This window comes from Podarcis erhardii, assembly GCF_964252035.2.
Source record: "Podarcis erhardii genome assembly, chromosome: 7".
Taxonomy (NCBI): domain Eukaryota; kingdom Metazoa; phylum Chordata; class Lepidosauria; order Squamata; family Lacertidae; genus Podarcis; species Podarcis erhardii.
In genome coordinates this window covers 85,190,754-85,205,075 of record NC_138511.1, presented here as the reverse complement: position 1 = coordinate 85,205,075, position 14,322 = coordinate 85,190,754, and the positions used below count along the sequence as shown (strand labels likewise).

The 14,322-nt window shown below is 51.9% G+C and overlaps 2 protein-coding genes and 1 long non-coding RNA gene across 8 annotated transcripts in view; 2 read left to right on the top strand and 1 right to left on the bottom strand.

Annotated features, from left to right (window-relative positions):
- STRN4 (striatin 4) overlaps positions 1-1,072 on the bottom strand; it is a gene marked incomplete at its 5' end in the record, with an annotated part of 127,693 nt that extends 126,621 nt beyond the window's left edge. For both annotated transcript variants that reach the window (XM_081868864.1, XM_081868863.1), the window contains one exon: positions 668-1,072. In XM_081868864.1, the coding sequence (XP_081724990.1) occupies positions 668-1,072 (405 nt within the window). The remainder of the gene's footprint in view (positions 1-667) is intronic.
- Positions 1-14,322, top strand: part of LOC309346269 — a 242,295-nt gene that overhangs the window by 23,589 nt on the left and 204,384 nt on the right. The window lies entirely within an intron of this gene.
- FKRP (fukutin related protein) lies at positions 523-7,237 on the top strand. Of its 5 annotated transcripts, none has more exons than XM_081869174.1 (2): positions 523-646; positions 5,527-7,237. In XM_081869174.1, exon 2 carries the CDS (start codon positions 5,619-5,621, stop codon positions 7,128-7,130), a length of 1,512 nt encoding a protein of 503 aa, XP_081725300.1. In that variant the 5' UTR covers positions 523-646; positions 5,527-5,618; the 3' UTR covers positions 7,131-7,237. The 5 variants fall into 5 exon arrangements, with proteins under 5 accessions (XP_081725300.1, XP_081725302.1, XP_081725303.1 ...); XM_081869176.1 differs by lacking the exon at positions 523-646 and adding an exon at positions 1,029-1,073; XM_081869177.1 differs by lacking the exon at positions 523-646 and adding an exon at positions 1,086-1,353.

Genomic DNA, 14,322 nt, shown 5'->3' with positions numbered 1-14,322 from the left:
CCCTTAGCCGTTCCTCATAAGGCATCGTTTCCAGGCCTTTGACCATTTTGGTTGCCCTCCTCTGGACACGTTCCAGTTTGTCCGTGTCCTTCTTGAACTGTGGTGCCCAGAACTGGACACAGTACTCCAGGTGAGGTCTGACCAGAGCAGAATACAGTGGCACTATTACTTCCCTTGATCTAGATGCTATACTCCTATTGATGCAGCCCAGAATTGCATTGGCTTTTTTAGCTGCCGCGTCACACTGTTGGCTCATGTCAAGTTTGGGGCAAGCCGGTCACAAATTTATATATTTATCATATATAATGATGATGGGATAGGAAGCCCCTGTTTTCACGGGAGAAATCGTGCAGGGCACTGGGGTGGCTGGGGGCGGTGTTGCCAGGCCCCCTTGCGGGGCTATGCCATGGGGGGGGGCTAAGAGTGCCTTCCTCTGGCAGGGAGTCCCCCGTTTCGTGGCCGCAGCCGTGACCCCCGGAGCTTGGGGGGCGCCGCGCCTGCCCCCCCCACCCACCCCCCGCCAGTCCCGTCGGCCACCATTTCCCACCAAGATGGCGACGGCAGTGGCAGGAGCAGCAGCAGCAGCAGCGGGAGGAGGAAAGAAGAGGCGCCCCCGCGGCTGTCCCCGCCGCCCCCTCGGCTCCCGGTAACCGCCGGCCCCTCTCACCTGCAGCTCGGCCCTCTCGGCCTCCCAGCGGCTCTTCTCGGCCTCGAAGCGCGCCCACTCGTGCTGGATGAAGTGCAGGATGCCCGGCAGGCTCAGCTCGCCGCGGCCGGGGCCGCCCTGAGAGGCCGCCGCCGTGCCTTGCTGAGGGGGCGGCGGAGGGGGCGGCTGAGGCGGCTGGTCTCCCGCCGCCGCCGCCGCGGCCAGCGCCTGCTGGTGCAGCTGCTGGGCCCGCGCCGCCACCCGCTCGGCCTCCATCGGGGATCCGGCCGGCTGCGGCTGAGGAGGAGGCGGCGGCGGGGAGGAGGAGGAGGAGCACGACGACGAGGAGGAGGAGGAGGAGGAGGGCGGCGGCGGCGGAGGTGGCGGCGGCGGCGGCTGTTGCTGCTGCTGCTGCTGCTGCCACATAGTGAGCCCGCCGCGCGCGGGGGGGAGGGGGGAGGAGGAGGGCGGGCGGCGGGAAGCGGGTCCCGGTCTGCGAGGGGAGGAGGCGGAGGAGGAGAGCGAGAGCGGGGGACAGAGAGGACGTGCGGGAGGGAGGAGCGGGGGCCACTTCCTGCCAAATAGGGAGCCGGCCAGGAAATGCGGCCTAGGTCGGCTCGGGAGGCGCTCGCGGCTACTACGCCGCAGAAGAGTGTGAAGCCGGAGGGAGAGAGAGAGAGAGAGAAGGGAGGGGAGGCGTTTCCATGGTGACTGGAGGGGTGGGCCGCATCCTCCCTCTCTCTGATCTCCTATTCCTGCTCCTCTCGCGGAATTTGGGGGGGGGCGCGTTGCCGTGGTAACCGGAGTAGGGAGGGCGCGCGCGCGCCGCTCTATCCTTCCGTGCGCGCGCAGGCAGGCTGCTCCCCACCCTCGTGCAACGTCCGCGCGCAGGGCCCCGAATCTAACCGCCCGCCCGTTCGAAAGAGAGCGGGCGAGGTCACCATGGCAACGCGGCCTGCTACCTCGGGGCCTTCGGAAAAGCCGCCCCCGAGCGGGGCGCCCACCGCCAGCACCTTAGCAACCGGCTGCCGTCATCCCTCCTCTTCCTCCTCCTCCTCCTCCTCCTCCTCCTCGGGAGGATAGACAGGGTGGCAACATACACTCCCCCCCCCCGCCCCATGAAGTGAAATTAAATTTAAAAGGACGTGACAGATCTGAGTGGGATTGCATTGGGGGCACGCAGAAGCCTATTTGGGGTGCGGGGAGGGTGGGTGTGAAGGGAAAAGTAGAAGAGGGACGGTGTGGTGTAGTGGTTAGAGGACCCGGACTGTGGCATGGGAGACCAGGGTTCACTGGGAGAGGCCTGGCGACTGAGGGGGTGCCCCTCTCAGCCTACCTCGCAGGGGTCTTGTGAGGATGAAACGGGGAGGAGGAGGGCTGTGAGTGCCGCCTTGAGCACCTTGGAGGAAAGCTGGGGTGCAGTTGCAATAGGTAAAGGGACCCCTGACCATTAGGTCCAGTCGTGACCCACTCTGGGGTTGTGGCGCTCATCTCGCTTTACTGGCCGAGGGAGCCGGCGTACAGCTTCTGGGTCATGTGGCCAGCATGACTAAGCCGCTTCTGGCGAACCAGAGCAGCGCACAGAAACGCCGTTTACCTTCCCGCCGGAGTGGTACCTATTTATCTACAGTGGTGCCTCGCGAGACAAAATTAATTTGTTCCGCGAGTCTCTTCGTCTTGTGGCTTTTTCGTCTTGCGAAGCACGGCTATTAGCGGATTAGCGCTATTAGCGGCTTAGAAAAAGGGGGGACGGGAAAGAACTCGCAAGACGTTTTCGTCTTGCGAAACAAGCCCATTGGGAAATTCGTCTTGCGAAGCACCTCAAAAACGGAAAACTCTTTCGTCTAGCAGGTTTTTCGTCTTGCGAGGCATTCGTCTTGCGGGGCACCACTGTACTTGCACTTTGACATGCTTTCGAACTGCTAGGTTGGCAGGAGCAGGGAGCGAGGAACGGGAGCTCACCCCATCGCGGGGATTCAAACCGCTGACCTTCTGATCGGCAAGTCCTAGGCTCTCTGGTTTAACCCACAGCACCCCCCGCGTGCAATAAATAAGCCATATAATAAATAAGCAGGTTGTTGCCAAGGGAGCGAGGAAGGCGTGCCAAGTTCAGCCAAGGTGTTCTCTAAGAAGGGCCTGTGGTCAGGGGTAGTTATTTCTGCTGTTGCCACCGTATTAAATGTCATCATCGCCATTTGTTATTGTTGTCTTTTAAAGCAACATCCATGCGCACAGCGCTTTGCAGACTAGAAGAGGGCAGGGACATGCCCCAAAGGTCTCCTACTCCCTCAGGCTGAATTCATTGCATAATCCTGCCCCTTCCTCTCTGGTCTCTATTGCATTGTGACAACGATTAGACTCGCCACCAGCACCACCATAATGTAACAACAGCCGTCCTTCAGAAGTGGTGCTTTCGTTGAGATTCCTGCCTTGCAGCGGGTTGGGCTGGATGACCCTTGGGTTCCCTTCCAGCTCTGCAATTCTACGTGAATTGATGAGTTCTGCAAGTCCCGTTCCCTTCTTAAAGAATGGTTTGTCAAAAAGGCTACTGTCAAATAATCTTTAAAATGCCTATAACCCTCTATGCTTTCCATGTCTGTTTTCAAAATGATAGGTGTCAAGGCTCAAGTGTGCCTGAACGACTCCCAGATGCCTGGGGGAGTAGGGTGTGATGACACTCTGCTGGGCTCAAGGCTTGGCTCAAGGCTTAGCTCAAACTAAGCTCAAGGAACCACTCCTGCAGTGGGGGGGGGATCCTAATATTCTGGGGACCCCACAATTTGCTAAGGGTGCAGCCTGATCTGAATTTCATATGTGTGTGTCTTTTTAAAAAGTCATTACTACACACTTCCAGTACACAGGAATAGTACCTGAGCTTGATAAAATGAGGGTGGGAAGGACCATGTTTGCTGCCCCTTGATTTCCTTGGAGGACATAAAATAAAATGGTAATTATTTACCGATGCGGGAGAAAGTGAAGGGGCTAGCTCTTGGGGCTAGCATTGGGCCAGTGACCAAATTTCTTCCCTGCACCCCATTCATTGAGAATCAAGCCCCCTTCTCCACAGCATAGCAAGGTGATGATGAGTGTTAACTCTGCTATTATAGAAAAGAAACCTGATCTTTTTTGTTTGTGTTTTTTCTCCTCCTGAGTAAGTGGCCTTCCCCCAAAGGAAGCTTTCTTGTTCCAGCCCCCCCCCCATTTGTCTACAGAGGGAGGAGGGCAACGATTGTCCCTTTACAAACAGAAGCCTTGATCCCTCCAGGGAAATGAGCAAGCTTGATCTAAATAAGATTAAATAAGGCATCCCCCTCCTGTTCTCCTGGCCCATCTGCCACGGCAGGAAGATTAGTGGGTTTAAAAATAAATAAAAAGGACATATGTTGAGGAGTTGCACTCATTAGCGCTACTCTTTTGTTGGCTTCCCTGCTGCTGGTGGTTAATGCCCAGCACGAGCCTTGATGCTTGCACACGCCTGAAAGCATGTTGGCATTTTCTGGCGGCGGTACCGTTCTCCAGGCGGCGCTGTTCCCAACACACCTCGCCATTTACCCGGCTTGTGAATTCTACTTCTGGCATTTTGCATTTCTTTTGGAAGGGCTGCTTGCAATTCATTTGCAAAGACTGGCTGTGCAATTCACCTGCCCTCATCCATGAGATCTGAATGTGTTCCATCTCATGCCAGGTCACTTGAATCCATATATGAAGTCTAGATAAGCACTGCATGCTCTGGCCAGCAGAAACACTCCAAAGTCTCGAGCAAAGTCATTTCCCAACTCCCACTGGAGTTGCCAGGGTTTGAATCTTGGACTTCCAGAGCATGGGCCCTGCTACTGAGTGATAGTCCCTCCATATTTTTAATAGCAGTTCATGGCCATTGAGCCTAATGGACAGGGGTGCCAACTTGAATAAAATATGGGAGGGCAAGTAAGCCCCACTCTGTATAATAGATCACATCAACTTGGTGGGGGGGGGGGTTCAGCCCCCTCAAATACTTTATTGGGGGGCTAGAAGTTATCTCCTATGAATGGCTATGTTCTACTGTTGGAGGCAGCATGCTTCTGGAAACATCACAAGGGGAGAGTGTTTTTTTCTTGGGTCCTGCTTATGTGCTTCCCATAGGCATCTGGCAGGCCTGTATGAGAACAGGATGTTGGACTATGGTGGCCTGATTCAGCAGGGTCCTCTGTTCTTATGTTTTTCTGGATATAATGGCTCCACAGGTTCCCCATCCATTCAAGAACACTTCTTCTTTGTGCTGGTGGCACGCCAAAGTCTGGATTGCCTAGAGCACTGCGTTCTGGGGCGCAACTGTGTGTGTGTGTGTGTGTGTGTGTGTGTGAGAGAGAGAGAGAGAGAGAGAGAGAGAGAGAGAGAGAGAGAGAGACGAGCTAAACTAATTCAGTAATGAAAGGCTGCTGTGTACCTGCAGAATTGGCTGCCTGTTGCTTCTCTGCATGAATTGTTGTTCTGAGCTTGCCTCCTACCAAACATTTGTTCTACGGTTCAGAGGAATTCCGTTTCAGCTATGCACCAGGTGCAATTGGATCATTGGTCATGCCTCGTAAGGAGGAACCACAGAATGACTTGCTCTCAGAACAGCCTGCCCTAAATGTGTCTCCATCTTGACATATGCCCCAGTGCCATGACTCTTGCAGAAAGAGAGAGGTGGGTTTCTCTGCAGGAAGACAGTAAGACTCTCTAAAAGGAAATCATTTTAGGTAAAAGGTTTGCTTTTGGTCTCAGAAGTTTGGAGTGATCTATTTGTTTAGTCATGTCCAGCTCTTCGTGACCCCATGGACCAGAGCACTATAGCTGATGGTAAAAGGGTATTTCCTAAATGTACAATCTTTTGATTATTTCTTCTCCCTGGTTTCCAGGTGAACTAAATTTGGATGGATGAATCTGGAACTGCGAGACTCTCCGTGGGCCAGAGACTAGAGCTCTTCCAAACTCGCCCTGCGCTCGCAAGATGCGCATCACCTTCTGCCAGGGCGTGCTTGCTGTTGCCATCGCCATAAACCTACTGATCCTTTTCTACATCTCGAGGCTGCAGCAGCGTGTCTTGCACCGCCACAGGGACCACCCGCACCCCAGTGCCCACCAGCCCCGTGGCCTGCTGAGGTCAGGCGTGACCATCCTCATCAGGGAGTTTGAAGACTTTGAAAACTATGTCCCCGATGTGGTGCGTCTCTTCGTGAAGCACAAACCCGAGCTGCCCATCGTGGTGGTGGCCGACCGATTGCCTTATCCTCCTATGGTTCTCCCTGGCGCTCCCAGCATCCAGGTTGTCGTTCTCAAGCCATCCCCTGACCAGCCTGCCTACGTCTCCAGGCCTGAGACCTACGTGAAGACGGAATACGTGGCGCTGGTGCCGGATGGGGTGAGGGTGGATTCCGCATCCCAGCTGGAGCGAATGCTGGAGGAGTTCAAGGCCAGCCAAGCTCAGGTGCAGATGGTGGCAGCTCCAGTGCAGTCGCTAGCTCCCCTCCAGTGCCTGAACCTCAAGGTGAACCTTAAAGAATGGACGGCCGACTACACAGCAGCTCTGCCTTCCTCCAAGGTGTGTGCAGCCTTGAAAGGCGAGGCTGTCGTCCTCCTCCGCACCAGGGACCTCTTCAACCTCTCCATGCCCCTGGCCAAGCCCTTGCTGACTTCCCTTTTCATCCAGGCCTCCCTGCGGGGATGGGTCGTCCGCCTGCTCGACGTTTCCTTCTCGGCGCTCCACCAGCCTCTGCTCACCTCCTCCCACAACCAGTGGAAGGCCGACAACCTGGCCAAAGCCAACCGCCTGCAGCTCTTCCGCGACTTTGGCATCAAGCGGGTGGTCCTGGAGGACGGCAAGGAGCAGTGGTTTGGCTGCAGCAAGGAGACGCCCCGGTGCTTTGGCACCATCCGCGATGACACGCCGGAATACCTCTACCAGAACCGGTGGACGCCGCCCTGCTGCCTCCGAGCCCTGAGGGAGACGGCCAAGTATGTCATCGGCATCCTGGAGGCGTCCGGGGTGCGCTACTGGCTGGAAGGGGGGACGCTCCTCGGAGCCGCCCGCCACCAAGACATCATCCCGTGGGATTACGACGTGGATCTCGGCATCTACCTGGAAGACATCCCCAACTGCGAGCTGCTCCGGAGTGCAGATTCCGGCTCCATCGTGGACGAGAAGGGCTTTGTCTGGGAGAAAGCCATCGAGGGGGACTTCTACCGGGTGCAGTACAGCGAGCGCAACCACCTGCACGTCGACCTGTGGCCCTTCTACCCCAAGAACGGCGTGATGACCAAGGACACATGGATGGACCACCGGCAAGACATTGAGTTCCTGGAGCATTTCCTGAAGCCCTTGGTCCCCATCCCGTTTGCCGGCTTCCTGGCTATGGCGCCCAATGATTACTGGAGCTTCCTGGAGCTGAAGTTTGGAGAAGGGGTGATTGAAAACCCAGAATATCCAAACCCAGCTGTGAAGAGCATGGAGAAGGGAAACTGAAGGAGCCCTCGTGAAGGCCCAAGCCTTAAAAGGAGAGGTTCTCGATTATCCGAGCTGAGAGCTTTCCTTCCTTGAACACTTAATGCCTTGCAAATGATTATGCAGTCAGGTGCGTCTGGGAAGGTCACAGTCAGGGCATGAAGGTAATGGCTCTTTGCTGTTGTTGGTTCCCAGCAGCAGGTCCTCTGCGGTAGACTGCCCTGGTGCTTGAAGGTTTCATTTTGCTGATCCATAGCAAACAGAACCCTTTGAAAACGGAAAGGCTAGGGAGGACCATTGTTGCAGTGAGTTGCAGCGTTGCCTTTCAAAATACAAGGGTCTGTTACGTCACCCCAGGAGGAAAAATCCCCCCGCTGTCAACAGCTGGTTGTTTCAGCAGGAGTCACGCAACAGAGCAAGCAGCCGCAGTGGTTTTCACAAAGAGAGGTAGCTGTGTTAGACTATTGTTGCAAAAAAAAAAACCATGAGTCTTGTGGCACCTCAAGGACTAGCAAATTCAGTGCGGTCAGTTATTTTGTGACTGAAAAATGAGACTGCTTAACATTCAACGTCCCTCTTCCTCAAAACTGTCCAGGAAGAATTTGATAAGGAGATCATAGCAACAGCCAAATAAGGAAAGCATTAGAAGCAGGTTCTACAGGAGAATGTCAGATGCTGAGAATCAGGCAGGCAGCTCCTATGAGTACAGTGGTTCCTCGGGTTACATACGCTTCAGGTTACAGACACTTCAGGTTACAGACTCCGCTAACCCAGAAATAGTACCTCGGGTTAAGAACTTTGCTTCAGGATGAGAACAGAAATTGTGGCGGCAGCGGGAGGCCCCATTAGCTAAAGTGGTACCTCAGGTGAAGAACAGTTTCAGGTTAAGAACGGACCTCCGGAACGAATTAAGTTCTTAACTCGAGGTACCACTGTATATGAAGAGCCCTGCATCCTATCTGTACCACAGTGGACAATGCCATCAAGATCCCCCTGGGAAGCAGGCAGAAAGTAGGTAGAAAATAAATGGCCAGGACTTCAGGAAGGGAAAAGAATTAGCACTGCTGGTGTGATACACCCTTTGAAGTCAGACAGAAAGCATTCACAGAGTCATGAATTGCAGATTCTAAGTCCTCATATTCTGCCCATTTACTGGTACAGTGGTGCCCCGCAAGACGAATGCCTCGCAAGACGGAAAACCCGCTAGACGAAAGGGTTTTCTGTTTTGGAGGCGCTTCGCAAAACAAATTTCCTACGGGCTTGCTTCGCAAGACGAAAATGTCTTGCGAGTTCCTGCGGGGGTTTTTTCCTTTCCCCCCCTTTTTCTAAGCCGCTTATCGGATAAGCCGCTAAAAGCCGCTAAACCGCTAATAGCGCTAATCCGCTAAGCCGTCAATGGGCTTGCTTCGCAAGACGAAAAAACCGCTAGACAAAGAGACTCGCGGAACGGATTCTTTTCGTCTTGCGAGGCACCACTGTAGATTGGAATGCAGGAAGCGCCGTTTCTCACTGCAGCTGCTGTTCCTCACTGAAGCTAGGCTGGCTGTAGCACGAGGGGGTCAGGTTTTGAGGGGCACCAGTAGACTTTGATTTCAGTGGGGGACTAGATCACATTGTTTTGAATGCTCAAGTGAAGTCAGCGGGGCATACCCCAAAGGAGGTAAGCTGAGGATTGCAGCCGCGCTCTGGCAGCCTTCCTGCAGAGATGCCATTGGTGCAAATTCAGCAAGGAGACAACTGCAGCATAGATGCGAGGATCTTGCCTGGTAGAATTCAGAACTGGGGGGAGGCGCTATCCCTCTTAGCACTGCTTGGTTCTGCTGCTGCAAACTGATATTTATTGGATGGATTAATTGGATTTTATCTAACATACGTTTAAACCGCCTTGAAGAGGAAAAGCCGCCTCAGAGCAGCTTATAAAACAGAACACAGCAAAACATACTTAGTAATAATTTATTATTTATACCCTGCCCATCTGGCTGAGTTTCCCCAGCCACTCTGGGCGGCTCCCAATTGAGTGTTAAAAACAAAACAGCATTAAATATTAAAAACTTATTAAAAACAGATATTCTAGAGACAAGGGGCCGTTGCAAAGACATAAAGGCAACTCTCCATTTATGTGGGGGTTACGTTCTGAGGCATCGCGCCTTTAATGAGTGAAATCACGTATACCATATTTTTCGCTCTATAGGACGCACCTTTTCCCCTCCAAAAATGAAGGGGAAATGCGTGTGCGTCCTATGGAGCGAATGCAGGCTTTTGCTGAAGCCTGGAGAGCGAGAGGGGTCGGTGCCTGGAGTTCCCACCGGGCTCCGAAGGCTTGCGGATAGCAGCCTGTTCTGGGGGCTGGGGTCGGGGGAAGCTGGGCCTTCCCCCGTCCCCAGCCCCACAAGCTCTGGGAGCGGCGGCGAGGTTGCACACAATCTTGCCGCCACTCCTGGACCTGTTCTGGGGGCTGGGGTTGGGGGAAGCTCGGGCTTCTTCCCCCCCCCCCAGCCCCGCGGCTGGGGGGGGGAATAATTTCTTTTCTTTATTCCCCCCCTAAAAACTAGGTGTGCCGTATGGTCCGGTGTGCCCTATGGAGCGAAAAATATGGTATTTGAAACACGTTGAAAAAGCCTGCAAGTACCCCTTCTTGCCCCTTTCCACTACGTTTTTGTGGCATTTTCAGGTCAATTCTGCGTTCAGGGCATATATGTGATCACACATATATTGAGCGTGCATAAATGGGGGGGGGGTTGCCTGTATACCCTTGCCTGGCAGAGTGGGTGGTGGCAGAGTTACAACCCACCCACTCCCATAGGAAATAGACTCATTCTGCAGTCATTTGTGCAGACACCTCACTTCCCCTCGCTGAAAGTCGTTGGCGGGGCTGGGGTGGGTGGGAGCAGGGTGTTGCATAAATTTCGCCTTGGGGATGCGTTTTACGATTGCAGTGTTATTAAAAAATTTTAAAGAAAGAAAAAGAAAACAAACCTTGTGCCACTCGCGTTTAACTTGGCAATGCTTCTGTTGGTTTGCTTCTTATATTTAACAGCATTGTAAAAAGTAAAAAGTAAAAAAAAAAAAAAAATTCACCCTCCTCCGGGGTTGTTGGATTAAGCCAAAGAAAATACCAGAAATGTAGGAAAACTCTAAAGGAAGGAGAAATAACATAAAGAGTCCCATTGTGTTTTTGCTTTTGTTCCAGCCCACTAGTACAGTGGTACCACGGGTTACATACGCTTCAGGTTACATATGCTTCAGGTTACAGACTCTGCTAACCCAGAAATAGTGCTTCAGGTTAAGAACTTTGCTTCAGGATGAGAACAGAAATCGTGCTCTGGCGGCGCGTCAGCAGCAGGAGGTCCCATTAGCTAAAGTGGTGCTTCAGGTTAAGAACAGTTTCAGGTTAAGTACGCACCTCCGGAACGAATTAAGTACTTAACCTGAGGTACCACTGTACTGCCTGGGGAGGGTGGCTAGCGGTTTTGAAGGTGGTCAGATGTGGACTTTTGGGCTCTCTGCCCCACCTGCCCACGTGACCCCAGCCCACTGGCATAGTCATAGCAATCGTGGGCTTGTCTGGGGCCACGCAGCGTCTGTGGCAGGTGTCTCACTTAGTACGGGTGCAAAGTGCCTGTTTCGTTGTCCCTCTCCGGCTGTGTGCTAGTGTACCAAAAGTCGTGCAAACAATGGTCACCTTGCTTCACCTCCCTGCAAGCAGTTTCCTTATAGCCATGAATGCATCGTCACAAGCACAATTTACAAGTTCACATGCACAGCTTGGCAGCCTTCAATCTCCAGGGTCACTTGAGGAGAGGCTTTGTAGCTAATTGCAGACCTTCGGCATGAAAGCAAGAGCCCATATCCTGACTGCCCCGAAGATGAAAGAGCCAGTCTTCAGATTTTCAAACTCACAACCCGAACCCACGGCACCCAGATTTAATTCTTAAAATGCCTCTGCCCCTCTTTATGTCCTCTGTTTCTCTTCCACCTTTTCCCTAAACAACACTGAGGACTGGGGTTGAAAGGGTAGAAACATAGAATTGTAGAGTGGGAAGGGACCCCGAGAATCATCTAGGCCAGGGGTCAGCAAACTTTTTCAGCAGGTGGTCGGTCCACTGTCCCTCAGACCTTGTGGGGGGCTGGACTGTATTTTGGGGGGGAAACAATGAACGAATTCCTATGCCCCACTAATGACCCAGAGATGCATTTTAAATAAAAGCACACATTCTACTCATGTAAAAACGTTCTGATTCTCGGACCATCTGCGGGCCGGATTTAGAAGGCGATTGGGCCGGATCCGGCCCCCAGGCCTTAGTTTGCCTACAAATGATCTAGGCCAACCCCTGCATTGCAAGAATCACAGTGACGGGCATCTATCAGCCCAACCAACCACTTTTTGTGGGAGTCTGTTGTACTGTCAAACAGCTCTGTCAGAAAGTTTTTCCAGATGCTTAGTTGAAATCTCCTTTCGTGTAACTTGAATTCAGAAGGGGAACAGAGAACTCCGATGTAGAATTATTACCTGCCCCAAACTGGATTTCCTGGGATATATTGGATGAAGGGCCATGGCAGTGAAACTATTACAGTGATGCCTCGCAAGACGAAATTAATCCGTTCCGTGAGGCTCTTCGTATAGCGGTTTTTTCGTCTTGCGAAGCAAGCCCATTGACAGCGGATTAGCGCTATTAGCGGTTTAGCGGCTTTTAGCAGATCAGCTGATAAGCGGTTTAGCGGCTTAGGAAAAAGGGGGGAAACCCGCAGGAACTCGCAAGACATTTCGTCTTGCGAAGCAAACCCATAGGGAAATTCGTTTTGCGAAGCGCCTCCAAAACGGAAAACCCTTTCGTCTAGCAGGTTTTCCATCTTGCGAGGCGTTCGTCTTGCGGGGCACCACTGTATAGACCCAGTTTATGGTATTGACAATCCTGCGCTTTCAAATTTTTGCACACGTTCGGGTGTTGGTAATTCTGGTGTCACAAGGCTCTAATGCCTTGTGGGCCTTTGATTTATTCATGTTAATGATGCTCACCTAGTGTTCTTCAGAAAGCGGAAGAGATATTTTGAAATTAAATGTCCCCTGTAGACAACATAGAGGTTTCCCCACCCCCTTCATATCACAGACGCAGGAAATACAAAAGCGGATGTCTGCTTTCCAGGACCTGAGATTTCAGCTGATAATCTGCCCTCCCAGTTACTGCCGCCTCTGAAGTTTACCCTCTCCCAATAATCCTAGAGTTGTGGTTTTTTTTAAAAAAATCCTGGCTCCTGCCTGGCCTTTAATACAGAGGCAGGTTGTGTTGTTGTTGTTTAGTTGTTTAGTCGTGTCCGACTCTTCGTGACCCCTTGGACCAGAGCACACCAGGCACCCCTGTCTTCCACTGCCTCCCACAGTTTGGTCACACTCATGCTGGTAGCTTCGAGAACACTGTCCAACCATCTCGTCCTCTGTCATCTCCTTCTCCTTGTGCCCTCCATCTTTCCCAACATCAGGGTCTTTTCCAGGGAGTCTTCTCTTCTCAGGAGGTGGCCAAGGTATTGGAGCCTCAGCTTCAGGATCTGTCCTTCCAGTGAGCACTCAGGGCTGATTTCCCTAAGAATGGATAAGTTTGATCTTCTTGCAGTCCATGGGCAGGTTATCTTTCAGCAAATGTATCTGTGGCTTGCATTTATCACATAAATTGTGTACAGAGAAGATTGAAAGCAGCAGTAAGGAAAGAAACAAGCCAGCGAAAAAGGAAACATCATTGCTGTTGCAGGAAACAGACGGACCTGGAAAGGAAGTGGGTTTTCCCTGAGCTGGAAGTGAAAATGGGCATGGAGGGCCGCAGTTCCTTTCCAGCCAAGGACTTGGTGCATGCAAGAGATTTCTACAAATGCAATCTGGGATCTGATCCTTAGCTAAAAGTCACAGCTCAGAGTTAACGTTAGGGGGTAGATCTAGAACAGGCTTCCTCAACCTCTGCCTTCCAGATGTTTTTGGCCTACAACTCTCATGATCCCTAGCAGGAGCAGTGGTCAGGGATGATGGGAATTGTAGTCCAAAACATCTGGAGGGCTGAGGTTGAGAAAGCCTGATCTAGAAAATCTCTACCTCACCTGTTGCCCAGCTTTACCCCCCAATTTTTTTATTGATTTTCAACATCACAAAAATAACATAACAATACACATAACAAAGAAAAACACACCACACTACAACAAACTACACACAAAAAAAAGAATTATCTCTTCAAATATCCAACTCTCATCACACTGATAACTGACTTTGAGTCTCCTCTTAACTAAATTTCGTTATATCTCCTGTATAACAGTTCTCCCAAGTTCATATTTCTAATAAAATTAACTCCTTTCATTTACTAACCTCTTCTCCTTTGTTGATAGTCTAATCCTTAAGATTTACTACCACATATTCTTATTCTACCTCTAGGCCTATTTGTTACTTCCAATAATTTTCTATTTATCTTATATCACAATATTTAGCTAAATACTCTTTGAATTTCTTCCAATACCTGTTGCCCAGCTTTTTGCAAGGTTGTGTGAAGTTTTTGCCAGAAGAGGGCGGCAGCAGCCTGCCCTCAAACTTCCTTATAAGACAGTGCCCCAAAACACCAAAGCTACAAACCTCCACTCTTCCAGCCTGCCAGCTGCCGCCACCCTCACAAGATCCAGTTTCACCGGATGGGCCTAAGATTAAGGACAGACAAAAAAGTCTCTCCATGCCTGGCTAAAGAGGCAGTGATGGCTGCCAAACTGGATAATAATAATAATAATAATTTATTATTTGTACCCCGCCCCCAGCCACTCTGGGCGGCTTCCACAGAGACAAAAAATACACTAAAATGTCACACATTAAAAACTTCCCTGAACAGGGCTGCCTTAAGATGTCTTCTGAATGTCAGGTGGTTGTTTATCGCCTTGACATCTGATGGGAGGGCATTCCTCAGGGCGGGCGCCACCACCAAGAAGGCCCTCTGCCTGGTTCCCTGTAGCTTTGCTTCTCGCAATGAGGGAACTGCCAGAAGGCCCTAGGCGCTGGACCTCAGCGTCCGGGCAGAATGATGGGGGTGGAGACGCTCCTTCAGGTATACAGGACTGAGGCCGTTTAGGGCTTGAAAGGTCAGCACCAACACTTTGAATTGTGCTCGGAAACGTACTGGGAGCCAATGTAGGTCCTTCAAGACCGGTGTTATGTGGTCTCGGCGGCCGCCCCCAGTCACCAGTCTAGCTG

What these genes read in the sequence shown, in the direction of transcription:
- FKRP (XM_081869174.1), top strand. Translation starts at nt 5,619, where the DNA reads ATGCGCATCACCTTCTGCCAGGGCGTGCTTGCTGTTGCCATCGCCATA.